At 37.1% G+C, this 21,941-nt stretch overlaps 1 protein-coding gene across 1 annotated transcript in view; it reads right to left on the bottom strand.

Moving 5' to 3' along the window:
- Positions 1-74: 74 nt before the first annotated feature.
- LOC137395085 (maestro heat-like repeat-containing protein family member 1) overlaps positions 75-21,941 on the bottom strand; it is a 41,089-nt gene continuing 19,222 nt past the window's right edge. Inside the window, exons 18-35 of the mRNA XM_068081876.1 lie at positions 21,647-21,726; positions 20,330-20,561; positions 18,789-18,896; positions 17,231-17,366; positions 14,859-14,971; positions 12,877-13,032; positions 11,891-12,042; positions 11,304-11,469; positions 10,627-10,856; positions 9,518-9,655; positions 8,121-8,235; positions 6,942-7,088; positions 5,210-5,401; positions 4,448-4,603; positions 3,757-3,891; positions 3,343-3,445; positions 2,518-2,583; positions 75-369 (exon numbers count right to left, since the gene is read on the bottom strand). Coding sequence (XP_067937977.1) covers positions 284-369; positions 2,518-2,583; positions 3,343-3,445; positions 3,757-3,891; positions 4,448-4,603; positions 5,210-5,401; positions 6,942-7,088; positions 8,121-8,235; positions 9,518-9,655; positions 10,627-10,856; positions 11,304-11,469; positions 11,891-12,042; positions 12,877-13,032; positions 14,859-14,971; positions 17,231-17,366; positions 18,789-18,896; positions 20,330-20,561; positions 21,647-21,726 — 2,511 coding nt within the window. The 3' untranslated portion in view covers positions 75-283. The remainder of the gene's footprint in view (positions 370-2,517; positions 2,584-3,342; positions 3,446-3,756; positions 3,892-4,447; positions 4,604-5,209; positions 5,402-6,941; positions 7,089-8,120; positions 8,236-9,517; positions 9,656-10,626; positions 10,857-11,303; positions 11,470-11,890; positions 12,043-12,876; positions 13,033-14,858; positions 14,972-17,230; positions 17,367-18,788; positions 18,897-20,329; positions 20,562-21,646; positions 21,727-21,941) is intronic.

Here is a 21,941-nt window from a genome sequence, read left to right as displayed (position 1 = left end):
TTTCAGATTTGAAAACTTTTTCTTTTAGATGTTTTCTATTATGTATCCTGGTCAAAAATGAGATTAAATTAACATAAATAATTAATGTGAATTTATTATAATAGGAAAGATCATGCACTGCACATAAATAAAAAACAACTACTGTCTAAGAGGCATCATTGTGTAGGTGTTGCTATGGTTACAAGCAGGCCTGAATATTAAAGAATGCTACAAGTGTAATTAATACTATTGGACAGGATATTTTGCACATGTCCCTCCTAGGTGTGAGGAGCTAAGGCTTTCATCAATAGCTGCTCAGCAAACTGATAGCCTCTGCTGCCTTACTTCTCACTTCAGGGTTCTCTCTATCTCTCAGCAGAGCTAGCAGCGCTGCAACAGATGCAAAAAAATGTAACGAACGCTTTATTTTTACTAGCCAAACGTTAAAATATTTTTTATGGATTCTGCCTCTAGGGAGCAACTGGTTAAAGATTTTCAACGGCAACGGAACATTTTCATCCAAAAATTATTTTTTGCACATTTTTGGTACTAGAAATGCTTGCGGCAGCACAGGAGTAGGTAAAAGCTAGTTCCAGCTATATACCCACATGTCAGAGTTGTCCTCTCGGCGATTATTTATAGACTATATGCACCGTAACTGACGGCATTGTCAAGACAATACGAATATGTCGGGGAAAGTTTGACAGCTGTCAAACTTTCCTGTTAGTTTCCCATCCCAATACAATGTGCCCCGCTTTGGCGATGATGATTGGTCGTCGCGGATTGCTCGACCTATATTTTCTTTCATGATAGTTTCTCCAGAGCTGGCATTTCATCATTTCCGTGACCACATTGTATAATTGTATAATGCTCTACCATGGACTATTTGCTGATGTAAACGCTGATGGGTTTGTGATAGTGAACATTGTTATCACAGACGACCACAGAACTATTGTGTGATTAACACTGACATACGGCAATACATTTGTACCAGCCTTAAATCATAAGCAAGTCTTCATAATTTTTGAGTTGCCTGCTCATTGGCTAGCATGTTTCAAATTGAAATTTAATTGGCTACCATGCAGGATTCAGAAAACATTTAAAGTGACTGCCTGTAGTGTTTTAAATAGTTGAAGCAGGTAAAACTTGCATAGACGGCTGATCGTATATGAAATGGAGAAGGAAGCTTGTTGTAGAACCTAGAAGTTATTAGCTGTGGATTTCTCATGATAACTAGAAATTCCACTGTCATACAGCCCACGACCAAAGAGATATTGGAAAAAAGGAAAAGGTACTGATGGTTGAGAAATGCAATATTAGCAGTCAAATGGCACTGCAGTGCAATAGGATAACTGCAATGGTAGCTGTAATGTACTGGGTGTGGGTGTTATTATATACAACAAAAAGCAATAATGAAAGGAAAAGATTATATGTTTATATCTCTCCCCCTGCAATAAGAGAAATGCAATATTGGCCAATATTAGAAGTAAAATGCACTGATATTATTAGAATAACCAATATTATTAATATAGTAATAATATAAAACCAATACACAATTTTGTTTACATTTAAAAACGTCATAGTTTTTATAATCTCATAAGTATAATCTCTTAATCTTAAAATCTCATAAGAATCGTTAGAAAAAAATATCATCGTCATTTCCTTTACTTACACTGCGTTGTACATCAGTTAGAATACCGAAGTACTCAAAAGTCTAAAATGTCAGTTACTTTGAAATCGGCAGAATAAAACGATTTCAGTACTCCTACGTTAATTACAGAAACCTTCGACAATGCTATAGACTGGTGAAATGTGCACGTTATTTTTTCACGAAATGCGCACGACTTTATCGTTCTATTCTCTGTCGCTCGGCGTTTCAATTTCCGGTCTTAACTTTGATAAAAGTGAGGCTTAGCAAGTTTTAATAACGATTTTCGTCCAAATAAATCTGTCTATTTGTGCATAATCCGATCGGATGGGTAAGTTTTAAAATAATAACGACGGTTTACAAAGACTTGGTAACATATTTAAATAGGCTTATATGTGTTTTGTATCGTTATTATACTTTAACGACTCTACAAAACGATGATTAAATTTTTTGATGAAATTTTGAGACAAAGGTTTGTCTCATTGTTGATGAATAATTTTCGTAAGTTGTGTGCACATGCATTTATCATAAAAACTCTCAAACTTCGCTTCTGCTCGTTTGTTCGTGGGATAAGACCACCGAATAGTTAAACCCCAAAGTACAACTCGCCTCAACTTGTCTTTAAAGTTAGAGATCAGGGTACTCGAGCGCTCAGTTTTTATTATAATACTTATAGACATTATAACAAAGTTTATGAATGCTAGAGTATATTATATATAATACACTATATATATACCATCATCATATATATTATATAGCATATATTATATATAGTATACTATATATATATAGCATCATGATATATATTATATAGCAGATATTATATATAGTATACTATATATATATAGCATCATGATATATATTATATAGAGTATTTTATCTCCACTTACCATTACAAACATGATCCTGATTGATGATATTACTGGAACCTTCCGGAAGAGCACTCATAAGAAAACCTACAGATAAGGCAAACAACTTACAAGGAATGTGATGATCGATGCACTAAATCTACGGCTAGCAGTTGTAATACATGAGAACCCCTTTACAAGCCTAGCATGATGAGATTTTTGACAAGTGCATACAAGTTCATCCTATGGTATCGGGTCGAGTCAAGGTCAAACTTCAAAAGGAGACGCACAGTTATCCACACATGGCTCCGAGCGTGTTAAAAATTATAAATTAATTAAATGCTATCAGAAGCAAGTTGATATTTAAAAATGAGATTTTTTATCTATGCTTATTATAAATGAGTGAAAGCACAGGATATCCCATGTTCCTCGGTCATAACCAAGTCTGTCTCGATTTACATAAGCTGATAGATCTATTGTAACTTCCACTCTATTCAGTGATTCGCCTGAAGGTGAATATTTAAGTGACTCATATCAAGATTTATGATCAAATAATTTATCTTGATGTATAAGTGAAACCAAGAACTAAATATTTCAAAAGTGCACTACATTTGTAAATGCCAATAATAAGTGCTAAACAACCAAAAAACAACCTTAACTAATTACAATAGTCATTTATGTGATGTCTTGCTAACATTATCACTGGACTGGAAATGATAGAAAATTATTGCTGCATGATTTAACTTCAAACCGACCATGAAACTGGCACCAGGAGCACAAAATCAGAAAATGCTCTATTGTTAGAAATACTTCCTCAAATGGAAATGTTAGCAAACAAACCACGATAGTTTGTAGTCAGATACGAACCCAAATAAATAGCTGCGTTGCACCGAATAGCAGCCCACTGACTCTTGAAGTATGTGACATTTGTGATGACAAAAAATGGAATCTTATCCTTAAGATCATGCACCTGCAACGATGTCAAGCACCTGTCAACGATTGACATTTCCTGTAGAAATTCAAAGGTGAGCACACACATTTAACGACAAGATGTGTCACTAATAGCAGCCATGACATACTGATAGACGGTGCAGGTGATAGGTTAGTCAAATTATCCACTAATATGTGCTGATATGTAAAGTGACACATGTCAGACTATCAGCTGACACGTGCCACAGAAATCTGAAAGCAACATGTAATAAGAATATATATCCAGTACGTGCTCTTAGTAGAGGTTACACACACTAGTTCCCAATGTCAAGAACATACTTATGAACTCACTAGGATCTTGCAGAGGTCATTTAAGAACTCTCCATAATGAAGCTGTGCTGATTCCAAAAGATACTTTTGAAACATCTCGTTTACTCCATCAGAATTTAACAGTGGTCCAACCATCTTCAAGGAATGCTTACACGCCTGTAACACATAAGTTATACAAGCTCATCTACAGCTGTGACTACTGTAGTACCTGGTAATCTGGTGTGCTGTGAGAGATCAGCAGGGATGCCAATAAAGCACAGATAATAAATATAACTATGCACAATAATTCAAAATCACACAAGGTGGATCCTTGGTGCAGGTGGTAGTTTACCAGGTAAGGAAACGCACTATCATGGGTTCAAGTCCCATACAGTACCATATTTTCCCAAACGTGAATTGTGGTTCTGGAAAGACAGACACAGACACAGACAACTCCTATTATAGTGATGATTATAATCCAGTCTGCAAGAAATGCGTATTGGATGACAGGTTATAATCACCTTGTAGACACTCAGATAAATAAGAGCAAGTTTTGAAAAGCTGGTCATTGTTAATTCACTCATTCATATAGCATCTATAATATATGTCTACTGCAAGCAATATTTGGTAGAGAGAACAACTCCTTTAAAGAGTTGCGGGCCTCCAACAAATAGCCACACTAGAGTAACACCAACAAATCTAGCAAGTAGAAGGGTATGAGAGGGTAACTCACTAATACAACTTCCTCTTCGTGGTCATTCAGATGCAGGAGTAGAACTGTAAGGTTGTTGTGTATCTGCTCCAGAAAGGGCTTAGCTGATGGTCCATTGCCAAACTTAGCAAGAGTTCCAAAGAGCCTAAAGGCTGCAGCTCTCACAGACGTTTGATTCTATAAAACAAGAGCACTTGTCATGATTGGTCTTCTTTGTGCCATATAAACTATAAATTTATGTTCCATTCAAAATGAAGCATATATATTGCTGCGGAAAATGACGGAAACCTGTACCATTTAGCAATTTATTGAACATATTGGTAATATACAAAAAGAAAGCAGAACACCAGAAATCAAACACAGAAATGAAATGATACCGAGTAATATACAGTGACTTCAGGGGAACATTACATGTAGTTCAAAGCCTTTAATCAATAACTGTAAGTTTATGAATTGGTTAATGACATGCATAACTAGTTGTAAATTCAACTGGTAAAACTAGTAAAAATCAGTTTGACTATATCCTAGAATTATCTCCCCCTAGAGTGATAACTCTATGGACTATATCAGCTTTAGTTTTGGAGACATTCTAAAAAAACTGATAGTAACTTTTCCTCGTAATCAATCTGCTTCCTGGCATACAAAGTTCCAGATTTGATGCGGTGACAGCAAACCAAATACATTTGCATAAATCTTGACATTTCTTTCCTCCAAGCTCCAAGAGTTTTAGAGATATCAGTCGCTGAACAACATGACATCCTAATAGAAGACTCGGAATGTTACCTTGGCAAAGCAGGGTCTGATCTTGAGGGCAATGTTGATAAGAATTGGTCTGACATGTGACTCGTCTGCTGAGATGGTAAGAATCTTGGACAGACCTGTCATGGCCTCTCCTGTCACTTCATCCTCGAAATCATCCTTGTCATCCATAGCCGACACAAGAGCTGATATCACAGTTGTTGAGTATTTTTGTACCTGACAACCGAATATCAGAATTTTGCAGATAAGCGGTTGTAATTTTAAATGAAATAAAAAATTGATTCTTGCAGTCAAACCCCAACATATGAAACTTCCAACAAATGATGTAAAACTGCAGCAAACATTCAGTAAAAAATCAAAAAGCAAAATATATAATAATTTTGTTGCCCCGAACATATAAAAATTGACGGTTGTTGATATATTGTGGTAAAGGTGAAAAAGCCGACAAACATTAAATAATGGCAAAAATATAAAACTTTGAAAACATAAAATCAGTTAATCTAAATTAAAGTAGGTGATTTGGAGTTGCACCCTCACAACTAGAGATGCCATACTCCACCTATAATTGTGAGGGTGTCCCTCCAAACCATCTACAAACCTACGCATCACTTAACCTGCACTTACATGGTAAAAAATGATAACTTATTTTGTTAGTTATTATTATTATTACTTTAGTAATTTAGTTATTTAAATGAGTTTTATATAATAAAGTTGTTTAATATATTGTGTGATTAGTTTAAATATTTATCAGCTTCTTGTTCTATAGAACAAATTAATTTAAACACAATATATTTTTATGGAAATATTTGATTCAACGTACAATGGTTTTAGTATACGAATCAGGTTCTGAAGCTGATTATCGTCTCTATATCGGTATCTGTCACTTACAATATCTATATCGCTATCTGTCACTTACCATCTCTATACCGGTATCTGTCACTTACAATATCTATATCGGTATCTGTCACTTACAATATCTATACCGGTATATGTCACTTACAATATCTATACCGGTATCTGTCACTTACAATCTCTATACCAGTATCTGCCACTTACCATCTCTATACCGGTATCTGCCACTTACAATCTCTATATCGGTATCTGTCACTTACAATATCTATACCGGTATCTGTCACTTACAATATCTATACCGGTATCTGTCACTTACAATATCTATACCAGTATCTGCCACTTACAATCTCTATACCAGTATCTGTCACTTACAATCTCTATACCGGTATCTGTCGCTTACAATCTCTATACCAGTATCTGTCACTTACAATCTCTATACCGGTATCTGCCACTTACCATCTCTATACCAGTATCTGTCACTTACAATCTCTATACCAGTATCTGCCACTTACAATCTCTATACCAGTATCTGCCACTTACCATCTCTATACCGGTATCTGCCACTTACCATCTCTATACCGGTATCTGCCACTTACCATCTCTATACCGGTATCTGCCACTTACAATCTCTATACCGGTATCTGCCACTTACCATGTCTGTACCAGTATCTGTCACTTACAATCTCTATACCAGTATCTGCCACTTACCATCTCTATACTGGTATCTGTCACTTACAATCTCTATACCGGTATCTGCCACTTACCATCTCTATACCGGTATCTGTCACTTACAATCTCTATACCAGTATCTGCCACTTACCATCTCTATACCAGTATCTGTCACTTACAATCTCTATAACAGTATCTGTCACTTACCATCTCTATACCGGTATCTGTCACTTACCATCTCTATACCGGTATCTGCCACGTTGCCGAGGCCCTTCACACATCGCTGCCTCACTATGATGCATGAATCGACGAGACGGCCCATTAGACTTCCAATGAGGACCTCCACTAGGGCCATGTTGCCTCCGCAACGACAGTGGATCAGCTACAAGCAGGTGTTCAACGTTTATTACCTTGACCTTGACTAACTGCTACAGTGGAGATCTGTGAGCATTACTGACATTTATTCAGATTCCCTACTTCTTACCCATAAAGGGGTACATAGAGATACATGGGGGTACATATGGGATACATAGAAAGTACATAGGGGGTAGATAGCGGGAACCTAGGAGGTACACCCTCACAACTACAGGCGAATGATGGCAGTTATTGGGAGACATGATGGTACATAATAATGAAGTCAAGCAGAGCCCACTGACAGTAGATAAGCGCACAGAGGGCAATGTAACGTTAACAGCTGCAGTCTGAGAACACGATCAATATTTTAATGTTTAGGCTACAATAACAGACCACTGGTCTTATAGCAAACAGTATGAGAGGATAACTCCAAGTTTATAGTCTTATAACAAGCATATTCCTTCTATGTTTCATTGGATTTATTTACAGGTCATTGATAGAGTAATTACTGTGTCAGTCACAGATCACTAATAGCAGTATGGAGAGGATAATTCCAAGTTTATGGATATTAATAGGACTAAATGTTGCTTATCACATATCCTACTCCAAGATAGATATTTTGCGACATGCTGTCAGTAAGGTATGCATATGGAATCTAATAGTGCCATAAATAGCAGGTCTTTAACTACCAAGCTGATCAGCTGCCTCAGAGTTCCTTATTTAGAAGATAACTCCAAGTTTATGCTCACACAATACTAAATGAATGCTTATCATATGCTCCACGATAGATATTATTTGACGTTTGGTCTCGCGTACCTCTCTAGATAAAGCTCACCAAAAGCATCTTATACCGCAGCTTAAATTATACATCAGCCAATCAGCTCTCTGAGCTAGTTCAAACTAATGAATAAAATGGAAGCGTGTTTAAACTTGTCTAGAGGCTGTCATCCACAGCATAGCCATAGTCAAAGCCTGTTTTATACATCTAAACATTTATCAGAGGGGGGTGCGATCAAGATAGAGAGAGGCAGCGGGGTGAGCTAGCAGTAAGAGTAAATACCTGGCTAAAGAAAGCTGTTGATACTATTCTGTCAGACTCAAAGAGACCAGAAAGTGAGGGGGTGAGACTCTCCACAATCGCTGGCACCAGGTCAGTTTGGTATTTGGCTACGATCCTAGCACAAGTACATGATGGAGTAATAATTAAATAGTAGAAGGCACTAAAGAGCAACTATTTCTATTGTAATGTGTCATGAAGCTCGGTGCATCCGAACCAACCTGAGTTTAGGTGCATAAGCAGAGCTGACCATAGAAAGCAGTGGAGCATGAGCCGATAACTCAATGTATAAAGGCTAGTTCACACTATATCACCGTATTTCGGCGTTGATGCCACAATACTGTGTGATCGTCGATGATAACAATGTTCACACTATCACAAACATATCCGTGTTTGCATCAGCAAGTACTCTGTGACATTTATCTTTTTAAATTTTCGCAAAGAAACCTTTTTGTTTTCGCATGTGGGGATTAAAAACTAGTCCCTTAGCGACTACCATAAATGGATATGAATAAATCATGCTGTCCACGACTGTGAATTACCATCGCCGAAATGGTTCACATTTGAAATGTGGTCGTCGATGCTCGGTGAAGCATCGGTAAAGTTTGACAGCTGCAAACTTTACCGATGTGTCCGCGATGCTCCGTCGATGCCATCAATTCACGATTCACATAATCGATAATGAACGCCGAAAGGGAAACGCTGACAAATGGCGACATATTGTGAACCAGCCTTAAACCTTAGAACTAGTCAATACTCAATATCTCTGGTCCAGAACTAACTGAAGCCACAGGAGTTGTTCACCCCAAACATTACAGCTTAGTATCCTCTGAATTAACACTATGGCACTGCCAAGCTAACGGCTGCTGCACTAGGTTGGAAGGCACTCACTTTTGAAAAAGAAACAAGTTAATGAAGACCATCCTCTGTTGACCTTTGACACTTTGTTGGCAGCAGCACCTCGTTAGAATGTATGCTTTATATAAAGCCAATTTGCTTTCTATAAAGCCCATTCGCTAAGGCAAGATTGTGGTTAATTTTAGCATTTTATGTGCAAGCCCGTTAGTAGTCTGAGACAATGTACAGTGCACTATGCTCCGCTGATTTTTCATGGACAACATACTTTTCTTTTGCAACAAAGGAAGTAAACCAGACTACTGACATTGATGTCAGGTTACATAGACATGACTGTTTAAATACAATTACATAATATATTTCTTGCCCGGCACTGCAATCACTACAGAGCAAGAGAACACAGTTGTAGGCATCAGAGGGGCTCACAGGAAACAGCAGAGTTCCTCTTGTCAGATAAAATTTCAGTGTTTTTAGAGTACCTTAGTCTCTCATTTCACTAAAACAACAGACCAAATTACACCCGCACCGAAGTAACTAATACATACAGGGCGAGCTGCTCAATGGCCGATATATAGTCTGTATGGGAGCACAGCTTGGACCAGATGTCTTTATCATTCATATAGTTGAGCATATCTTCACTGGCTGTTAACTGCAGCAAGGACAGCATAGCCTCAGCGCTTGTCCTATGAAGTGTGATGGTAAAATGGAGGCATATTATATGGAAGTAGGTCTATCTCCATGCAGTCGGTAATTTAAAAAACAAACCAGAAAAACCATCATTTCTACCAGCTCGGTGCGTACAGTTAGTAAATCACTAAAACCCATTCAAACCTTAATATTTAAAGTTAATCTGTTCCAATGCTTGCTTCGCATGTCATAAACGTCATATGTTGGAGCAAATATTCTTATAGAAATACACTCCATTTTGCTTAATTCGTCCACAGCATAAAACAATGATAAATGATTCAAGTAGCTACATATAGCATTAAAACAAATGCATTATATAAGAGCACGCTAAAACTTAGTGTAGAAACTAAATTAATAGAGTAACAATTTTTAAAGAGAGATTTTTATAGATACTTCAGAGACATAAGCAGAAGTAAACTTGGTGCTAGAGTGCCTGATACAAACACTTACTCTAACTTACTATAACTTACACTATGTATATCTTAAATTATTTTGATTTATATGCTTTATTTTTAATTTCATTTTTAATTTTACCCAGTTTTTCACCTTTACTTATAAACCATAAGTTTTATAAGGTGTCGAGTACTTTCAAACGTCGTATGTTGAAAATTACTTTGTATGCCAAAACAAACATTTGTTCATATTTTACATTGAAAAATCCATAAGTCAAGGTTTGCCTCTGGTGTATGTTGTAATTTAGACAATTCCCAGATTTCTCAAGTCAGCATGAGAAATATGCTCTACTTTGGAATGGCCTTGACCTAGGAACAGATGCCAAACTTACTGAAGAGGAATGACAACGGGAGCAGGTGGAGCTTTTGACTAGGAACAGATGCCAGACTTACTGAAGAGGAATGACAACGGGAGCAGGTGGAGTCTTTGACTAGGAACAGATGCCAGACTTACTGAAGAGGAATGATAACGGGAGCAGGTGGAGTCTTTGACTAGGAACAGATGCCAGACTTACTGAAGAGGAATGACAACGGGAGCAGGTGGAGTCTTTGACTTTTGCTGCTGTTGTTTAGCTGAGGCTTTGCTAGTTTCAGAGGCTGGCTTGGGTTCCTCAGGCTTGAGCGGGGCGATTGCACCACTATATGAGCCCATTTTGAGAAGTAGTGCAGTCAAGAGATTATGATAGAGTTTAGCTACGACTTCTTTAGTCTCCGGTACAAGCATGTGTTTCATAGCCATCACAATCTATTATAATGAAAAAAAACAACTTGCTATAAAAATACACAGGCCATCTGTGCTATTTAACAAACATATAGACTTCACTGTAGCGAGTCAGTATTACCTGGGCTCACTAGCCTGCGTTTAATCTGGGATTTTGGAGAAGAATTCATCCATGTAAACTCTTAGAGTACAATAATCATGGCATGAATTTTAATGTAAAATGGCACCCAGAATATTCCATTGCTGCATTGGATAAGAAAAACAATGACCTATTTATTACAGCCAATCATTCATTTGAAACCCTATCTAGCTTGAACATAGCTGCAAGTCAGACTTAACTTCAGGATGTTATTCTTAAAAATCTACTAAATTAACAATCTGATAATATACAATGTTAATCCTAGCTGTATTCACAAACAAAAGGAGTTATCAGCACCTGCTGACATCGGATAGATATCCAAGGATACGAACCGCTAAAGGCAGTGGAGTTGCAATTTTTTCAATCACTTTTCTATCAACAGAGCTTGTTCTCTCCTCATATGGCATGTTCTGCTTAAGAAGGTCAAGGAAAATGTTGAATGTCTGCTCGCACAGAGCCGGGTCTTTCCCAATCACCTCCCAGTATTGAGCCAGAACGCTGTAATATATTCAGCATGCTATGTCAATAGACACCTACTAGTCGCAGACTCCGCTAGGACTCTCCAATACTTAACATGCTAATGCAATTTTTATACTACAAGCATCAGGCTCATTAAACCATAAAATCAATGGCAAACCCTAATTTGAATTAATGTTGCACAGAGTTATTTGGCAAGAGAAAGAAGACAACTCCATACCATGTGAAATTAATGCAGCATTAAGCTAGTTTATTTGCAAAGGCCGGAAGGAGTTGATTTTTGTTAGTAGAATGCTCAGATTATGCCAAACTAGCGGCATATGAAGTTAACTCTTAGAAACGTATTGTCTATTTTGTCTTGCTGCAAGATGACAACTTAGAAATGGCAATTAACCATGGAGACACTCAAATATTATGTCAGCTAGTGCTCCTGCACACATACCTGTCATAAGGAAGAGGATATTTGAGCAAAGCCTGAATGACAGGTTGAAGGTGGTGACCAGCCAGAGCGAGTACACATCTGAGGGCTCCTGTAGTTGTTGCCTCAACGCAATGAGGAATCTTAACGTGCAATTTGCTTAGGAAACTGCTGACCTGTGCATTGCAGTGCATAGTAGGAGTGACTCATATAGTAGGAGTGACTCATATAGTAGGAGTTACTTATATAGTAGGAGTGACTCATATAGTAGGAGTGACTCATATAGTAGGAGTAACTCATATAGTAGGAGTGACTCAAATAGTAGGAGTGACTCATATAGTAGGAGTGACTCATATAGTAGGAGTTACTTATATAGTAGGAGTGACTCATATAGTAGGAGTGACTCATATAGTAGGAGTAACTTATATAGTAGGAGTGACTCATATAGTAGGAGTGACTCATATAGTAAGAGTGACTCATATAGTAGGAGTGACTCATATAGTAGGAGTGACTCAAATAGTAGGAGTGACTCATATAGTAGGAGTAACTCATATAGTAGGAGTTACTTATATAGTAGGAGTGACTCATATAGTAGAAGTAACTCACATAGTAGGAGTGACTCATATAGTAGGAGTAACTCACTCAGCAGTCACCAACAGAAAATGAAGAAAATCAACTTTAAAAATTGACTACATATTAGTCAGTACTATTTTGATCTTGCATTAATATCAGAAAAGAATGCCAAACATCTAAAATCAAATCATCCAATAATGGTTTTGATCAAAATTGTGTCAAGCTGAAGGACAAATCTAATCTTGTGTCAACAGGTGCTCTAAGGAGAGAACGCTGGTAGCAATTAGTACAACTTTAGACATTCAATTCAACAGGAGTGAAGCAGCAATATAAACCTTCCGTAGTCTTCGATGCAGACTTGAATTCAACTGGTCAAAGAGGTAGATATGAAAAGAGCTTATAGCATGCCAATCTATAACAGAAAGAAAAGCACGGACCTCATATTTGAGTTCCTCTCCCCGTTGTTTAATGAGACTGTTGAGAACCACACAGGCTCCGTTAGAACATAAGGGCTGGACATCACATAGCCCCTCAACCAGCACATCAATGAGGGTAAGAAACTGGTCAGTAGATGGAATTTTCTTAATCAGCACCTAAAATAGCAAAAATAAGTATTTCCTGTGTGGTGCACACAACTCCACCAACTTCTAGTGTTCCTGAAGTGACCTGATAAGAATGCTTGTTCATGCCAACTATAAAATGGTGAGAATCGCCGCCATAGTAATGACTAGATTTTATCTCTCTTACAATCTTATTATAATCCATTTATGTATGTCTATGTCCATGTTCATGTCTATTTCCATGTTCATATCTATGTTTATACTTATGTGTGTGTCTATGTTCAAATGTATGTCTATGTAAATGCCTACAGTGGTGTGCAGAGTTATGGCAACCCTAAACAATAGCAATGTTATGTTTTATAGAAGGTTGCTGTGCCGAAATCACCAGAATTAAAAAACTCTATATCTATCTTAACCCAGAGTTTGTGAAAAGTTCAAATACACGATTGAAACTTTATATACAGGTAGTTCTCGTTATATGAGGTACTCAGCCAAAAGGTTATAGCAAGAGTTCTTTTGATTGATGAACTAGAAGATATCATTGGCAGACTCATACATGTATGTCTATGTTTATACCTATGTCTAAATCTATGTTTCAAATGAGCGCAGAATACAACTCAAAGTTTGTTTTAACAAAAACACTAAAATGCGTTGAGAAAGTTTCAGCACACAAATAAGCCTTTACAATTTCTGAAGATAAAAATTTTACCTCCTACAAGAGCTTTATGAAAGATTTTCATACATGATTCGAGATTAGAATAAAAAGCATAAGTATGGTTTACAGTGCCGACTCAATATGAAAGCCAGTGACCTCAGGACAGTGTAACTGATTATAAAATTAGACATTAGTAGATTATAACATCTGGTTGAACACTATATAAGATGGACCCCAACTTAGATCAAACTGGTATCACACGAGCTATATCGCTCCACCATTAATGGCAGCCATCACTGGCAGCCATCATTAGCAACAATCACTGGTAGTTATAACAAAAACCATGCCAATGATATCAGCCAACAAAGTATTAATAGTTGGCTGAAATGGTTTTAACTCTGAAATTCTTGATTTCAGATACAATGAGTTTAAAGTTGTACACAGAATCCGGTGAGCTCTCTCAGATACAATGAGTGTACAGTTGTACACAGAATCCGGTGAGCTCTCTCAGATACAATGAGTTTAAAGTTGTACACAGAATCCGGTGAGCTCTCTCAGATACAATGAGTGTACAGTTGTACACAGAATCCGGTGAGCTCTCTCAGATACAATGAGTGTACAGTTGTACACAGAATCCGGTGAGCTCTCTCAGATACAATGAGTGTACAGTTGTACACAGAATCCGGTGAGCTCTCTCAGATACAATGAGTGTACAGTTGTACACAGAATCCGGTGCGCTCTCTCAGATACAATGAGTGTACAGTTGTACACAGAATCCGGTGAGCTCTCTCAGATACAATGAGTGTACAGTTGTACACAGAATCCGGTGAGCTCTCTCAGATACAATGAGTGTACAGTTGTACACAGAATCCGGTGAGCTCTCTCAGATACAATGAGTGTACAGTTGTACACAGAATCCGGTGAGCTCTCTCAGATACAATGAGTGTACAGTTGTACACAGAATCCAGTGAGCTCTCTAAACAATCATGCAAATCAGTTCAAGTAGCCCATGAGAAGAGTAAAAAAATAATTTAAGAGCTTTTTAGTGGCAAAAATGGCGTCTTTTATTCCGCAGTGTTTGCTTCCTCAAATAAATATGCTGTGCAGGATTGAGGTTTTCATCTCAAATACCATATATACCATGATCTCCATGCAAGCAATGTTCATGAATTAAGGAGGCAAGACTAGGATTAGATTGAGATACCTTTGCAAGATCTTTGACAGCGCTGAACAGTATCGTAGATTCACTCTTGTGCAGTCTCTCATTGAGGATGGGTAGAGCATCGAGCATCTTATCCGTAGCACCTGCCTCACCACCTGTGATCGACCACAAACAAGTTATATCAATGCTGTTATACTGTAGCACCTGCCTCACCACCTGTGATCGACCACAAACAAGTTATATCAATGCTGTTATACTGTAGCACCTGCCTCACCACCTGTGATCGACCACAAATAAGTTATATCAATGTTGTTATGCTGTAGCACCTGCCTCACCTCCTGTGATCGACCATAAACAAATTATATCAATGCTGTTATACTGTAGCACCTGCCTCACCTCCTGTGATCGACCATAAACAAGTTATATCAATGTTGTTATACTATACTCTTCCTTCCACACAATCCTTGAGATACGTGAGAATAGTTCTATCTTTACATTTATGAGAAACTTTTATAAACATTTGAGAAACTACTAAAAATAATTTACTAAAAATTACATACAGTAGAGGCTCCTATAACAGAAACCACTTTTTATGCAAATTCTACTTTAATGTAAAAATTTTGTAAAGTTTTTGCATCATATTACGTCAGAAATTCTATACAACATGAAGTGTCAAGTCGGTGCAAGTTCGCAAATTTTATTTGACTAATGAGAGTCCCAAAGTTAGCCTTAACAATATACTTTCTTTCTTACAGCACTTCAGAGAGAAAATGAGTTATAGTGGTATCTCTAGTACCCTGATAGTCTAGTGTGCGGTGAGAGATTGTCAGGAGTATTAATAAAGCACAGATAATAAGTAATAATAAGTAGGTGCACAATTATTCAGAAATACCTAAATGCTGTCGATCGATGCAGGTGTTATGTCAGGAGTGTCAGTCTACCAAACTAAATGTGACGGGTTGGAGTCTTGTTGAAATCAGTCTTTAATCGTGACCTCTAACCTTTAACCTCTAACCCTCGCTTCAGACAGGCTGACAGACACCGCTCTTATTATAGTAAGAATATATTTTTCTTTTACTTTATTTAAATCACATACAATAATTTTTCTTTTTTCCAGCATAGACCTTGTTGTTAGAAAAAAAGTGAAAAAATTGATTGAAGTTGACATTCAAGGTTTGCGCTTCCCTTAACGTAAAATTACCGTAATCATGGACCTTTAAGCAAATGAAAGTGATAAGCAAAAAGGGAAAAGGTGTTGATACAGACAATAATACCACAGCTACTGTACAAGTTACTGTACAAGTTACTGTACAAGTTACTGTACAAGTTACTGTACAAGTTACTGTACAAGTTACTGTACAAGTTACTGTACAAGTTACTGTACAAGTTACTGTACAAGTTACTGTACAAGTTACTGTACAAGTTACTGTACAAGTTACTGTACAAGTTACTGTACAAGTTACTGTACAAGTTACTGTACAAGTTACTGTACAAGTTACTGTACAAGTTACTGTACAAGTTACTGTACAAGTTACTGTACAAGTTACTGTACAAGTTACTGTACAAGTTACTGTACAAGTTACTGTACAAGTTACTGTACAAGTTACTGTACAAGCTACTGTACAAGTTACTGTACAAGTTACTGTACAAGTTACTGTACAAGTTACTGTACAAGTTACTGTACAAGTTACTGTACAAGTTACTGTACAGTCATTAAATTCAAATGTTAAGTTTAGCTTTTTCCTTTTTGAAAGCCAAAGGGGTAAGTTTGGGTAGATCTTGAAATGGATCAGGCAATTTACATGTATTTTACTGTTCGTATAACATAATATCCCTATAACATAAACGTTCGCGGAATGGATTATGTATGTTGTAAAAACGCCTAGAGTACTGAAATTTTGCATGTTCCACTACGGCTTTGACTATTATTACACCTCATGACTGGTTGGACAAAGATATGTTTTACTCAGATATGTGTGTTGTATAAACATTTATACAACATAAAAAAACAACGAAATTGCCTTTCCATACAAAGTCTGGACTCCGAGAGACATCCAGCAATGTTTGAGTTGAATCTATAATCATTTTTCAAACATAAGTCAGGATTTTCTTCTAAACCAGTGAGAGACTGTGTTAAAAATATTGTTATTTTATGGTCAAGGTCATTGCTCAAATTGTGAGAACAAATTGATATTCAGTTGAAATTACCGGAAACAGTGTTGATTGAGACTTCTTTCAAAATTCTCAAAAACATTCGTTAGTTAAAAATATTACTGGCACCATGAGACTGAATTTATGTATGATTCTATAACTCAGCAAAAACGAAGAGCAATAGAGAGCATTATCTGGCCTAAACCTAGCAAGAGAAGTGAATACACATCAGAGCAGGCAGAGCAGACAATTCATAAGCAAACCTTCATAAATAAGCTGAATTCTGAGCAAAGACTGAATCGTGAAGATGGCATCCTCTCTTACTTCTATAGATGGATCGGTGCAGCGAGGGACAAGCCTCCCGATTAGATCACCCAACACCGTAAACGGCTCGGAAGTCTACAGTCATATATGACTAGATAAGCCACATAGCTTGCTTGAGAATGATTTAAATGACTCATTTTCAGAGTACAAGTGTAACCAGAAAAACCATTAGTCAGGTACAAATAGTCATTAGTGTAAAAAATGTTGTAAATATAAAGCACTATATTCTACCTACAGACTTGAAACTCTCTTCAACTGAGAAGATCTATTCAAGAAGCAAGCCTCAGATTCAAGAGAGTCATATAACAAGTTGATCATTTCACAGGCTAGTTAATTAAATAATTTCACACTCTTTTATTAGATACCGTAGCAGATAATTATATATAAACCTACTAACATTACATGACTCTATATTAGATAAGTATATATAAACCTACTCACATTACATGACTCTATGTTAGATAAGTATATATAAACCTACTCACATTACATGACTCTATGTTAGATAAGTATATATAAACCTACTCACATTACACGATTCTATGTTAGATAATTATATATAAACCTACTCACATTACATGACTCTATGTTAGATAATTATATATAAACCTACTCACATTACATGACTCTATGTTAGATAAGTATATATAAACCTACTCACATTACACGATTCTATGTTAGATAAGTATATATAAACCTACTCACATTACACGATTCTATGTTAGATAAGTATATACAAACATACTCACATTACATGACTCTATGTTAGATAAGTATATATAAACCTACTCACATTACATGACTCTATGTTAGATAAGTATATATAAACCTACTAACATTACATGACTCTATATTAGATAAGTATATATAAACCTACTCACATTACACGACTCTATGTTAGTCAGGTATATATAAACCTAATCACATTACATGACTCTATATTAGATAAGTATATATAAACCTACTCACATTACACGACTCTATGTTAGTCAAGTATATATAAACCTAATCACATTACATGACTCTATATTAGATAAGTATATATAAACATACTCACATTACATGACTCTATGTTAGATAAGTATATATAAACCTACTCACATTACATGACTCTATGTTAGATAAGTATATATAAACATACTCACATTACATGACTCTATGTTAGATAAGTATATATAAACCTACTCACATTACATGACTCTACGTTAGATAAGTATATATAAACATACTCACATTACATGACTATATGTTAGATAAGTATATATAAACATACTCACATTACATGACTCTATGTTAGATAATTATATATAAATCTACTCACATTACATGACTCTATATTAGATAAGTTTATATAAACCTACTCACATTACATGACTCTATGTTAGATAAGTATATATAAACCTACTCACATTACATGACTCTATGTTAGATAAGTATATATAAACAGACTCACATTACACGACTATATGTTAGATAAGTATATATAAACATACTCACATTACATGACTCTATGTTAGTCAAGTAGTATGTTATTAGAGATCGGAGAATGTTGGTTGTCCTCTCCCTCTCATTATCCTTCTCAGAGTTGATCCAAGTATTGATATACTGCAATGTGCAAAGAATAAATTTAGTATTAAATTAGATCAAATGCATCGTACTAACAACTATGAACTACTTATGTATTGGACTCTTACATTGCTACAAGCAGAGCTTTCGCCCACATTAAGGAGAGTATTTTCCCACATTAAGGAGAATATTCGCCCACATTAAGGAGAGTATCTGCCCACATTAGGAGAGTATTTGCTCACAATAAGGAGAATATTCGCTCACATTAAGGAGAGTACTTGCCCACATTAGGAGAGTATTTGCACACATTCAGGAGAGTATTTGTCCACTGTTAAAAAGAGTATTCGGCCACATTAAGGAAAGTATTCGGCCACATTAAGGAAAGTATTCGGCCACATTAAGGAAAGTATTCGGCCACATTAAGCCACTGATTTGTATGCGCTAACATGGACTCACTATACAGTCTCAATAATATTGTAGGACAAAACTGATCATGTAGCATGGATAACTGGTAAGTGTAGATTTATTAATAACCTTTAGTTGAAACATCACTCAACTCTCTGCCTTTGTTTTTAGTTAAGTCTTTTTAGCTCTGCTACTCGAAAACCTTCTTTCTCTTCTATGTCCTTCCTATTTTTCCTAATTATGTCTTTGTTCTGTCCTCCCCTTAACCCTTCCCACTCCCTACAGACTAACTCCCTCAGACTATCTACTATCTCCCTCAGACCATATACTATCTTCCTCAGACTATCTGCTATCTCTCTCAGACTATCTGCTATCTCCCTCAGACTATCTCCCTCAGACTATCTACTATCTCCCTCAGACTGTCTACTATCTCCCTCAGACCATATACTATCTTCCTCAGACTATCTGCTATCTCCCTCAGACTATCTACTATCTCCCTCAGACTATCTGCTATCTCTCTCAGACGATCTGCTATCTCCCTCAGACTATCTGCTATCTCCCTCAGACTATCTCCCTCAGACTATCTACTATCTCCCTTTGACTGTCTACTATCTCCCTCAGACCATATACTATCTTCCTCAGACTATCTGCTATCTCCCTCAGACTATCTACTATCTCTCTCAGACCATATACTATCTTCCTCAGACTACCTGCTATCTCCCTCAGACTATCTCCCTCAAACTATCTACTATCTCCCTCAGACTATCTGCTATCTCTCTCAGACGATCTGCTATCTCCCTCAGACTACCTGCTATCTCCCTCAGACTATCTCCCTCAAACTATCTACTATCTCCCTCAGACTATCTACTATCTCCCTCAGACCATATACTATCTTCCTCAGACTATCTGCTATCTCTCTCAGACTATCTCCCTTAGACTATCTACTATCTCCCTCAGACTATCTGCTATCTCTCTCAGACTATCTCCCTCAGACTATCTACTATCTCCCTCAGACTATCTGCTATCTCCCTCAGACTATCTTCCAACTCCCTGAGACTATTGCTTACCGAGACCATATTCTCGAGTCCAGTTCCAGAAAAGTTCTTGACCAGCAGTTCCTGCATAAGAGTCTCCAGAGAAGCCAAGGTTGATTTCATGAGGTCTTCCTGCGCTACCTGCTGATCATATGTGTCAGCCTTACCCTTTCTCGCCCCTATAGTATGCAGTGACAGCACGCTACGCAAAGAGACGGTTAGCATCTCCAGACTGTCAGCGGGTGGCAGGGCTGGATCCAGCTGACTATCATAACTTAGTTAAAGAATTGACAACAACTGACTTGCGTACAGACGAGGAATCTAGGTAACAGTCATAGCATATATAGACATGGGATAGCAAACTATTAATATATGTAGAATTTGACAAAAACAAAGAAAAGAAAAACAAATTACTGTATTTATCATATTACTTAATAAATCTAGAATGTTAACCACTTGGGGAGGTCAAGATTAATGCATGCCACTGCGCTTACGTGTGAGTAGACCAATTTTCAACTCGCTCTCTAGGATACACCACAGTCAACAAACTGCGAGTAGCTCTGTAGGTGCTAAGGCAATTTTCTCCACGCTACCATTACAGTTATGAACTGGTTTCTGATCAGCAGCAAAAAACTAACGGCAATGCTTTATTGTGAAAGAAGGCAAGCTAAAATGCATCAGTACTGAAAGTCAAGGTCTCTGAATAAATAGCTCAGCCTCATTCAGAGGCCAATAAGAAAATTTAACAATGAATTTGTGAAACTTTAATATACATTTGTAGATGGCGGTTGATTCATGATGAATGGAACAAGCAGCCATCTTGATGGAAGAGAAGAACAAATGAGAAAGTTTTATTGTGGAAAGTCATCAGCAGTAACTACACAATCAGGTCTTAAGAACCCTTAAGCTTATAGACACTTTCTGTGAGGTCCTCAAATTTCATTTCAAATAACATGAGCACACAACTACACAAAATTCATAACCATCCTTTCTATTAATTTGGTCATTTTATAACTTCCCTAATTAGCAACCAAGCCCTGCTAGCAAATGCGTCCGGAAAAGTTCCTAGTAGCAATGGTAGTACCTCAAGATGGCTTTACAACAAGCTTATTCAGCTTGTGACAAATGCTAAGTTTTTGAAACTCCCCAAACAGTTATGCAGAGTTAGAGGTTAACAGCAATTTTAGTAACCTCTGACTGCGCTTATGGCTTCAGCATGCAAAGCTGTTTTTTTACTGTTCAGGAAAAAAAAACACTGAAGGAGATAATAGACATCTGGGTGTAAACCTGCTTCAAGGCCACTGATGACGTTCAACATTCTAGGACTAGACTGTAGAAGAGAAAGGATACACAAGAGACGCGCAGGCATCAAATACTGCCCTCTTGATGCCATTCGCTAGCTTATCCTTTGGCTCTTGCTCTAGGCAGCTCTACAAGGATAAACTCAGAGTGAGGCTAGATAGGAGCTTTATGAGAGCCAGTCTCTGTTGAGAAGTAACTGTCCTGTTAGGGCTGGTCAATAGTACATCTGCTGCACAGTCATGTGATGATGCAGCGACATGAGAGGGAAAGCTGTATAGAAATAGTGAGTGTCAAGGACACCTTGTAGAGTTATCTGCTCAGGAAGCAAATCAACAGGATAAAT

Source organism: Watersipora subatra, chromosome 4 (genome assembly GCF_963576615.1).
Source record: "Watersipora subatra chromosome 4, tzWatSuba1.1, whole genome shotgun sequence".
NCBI classification, from domain to species: Eukaryota; Metazoa; Bryozoa; class Gymnolaemata; order Cheilostomatida; family Watersiporidae; genus Watersipora; species Watersipora subatra.
The sequence above is the reverse complement of the archived record's forward strand: the minus strand, read 5'-3'. Positions and strand labels throughout refer to the sequence as shown.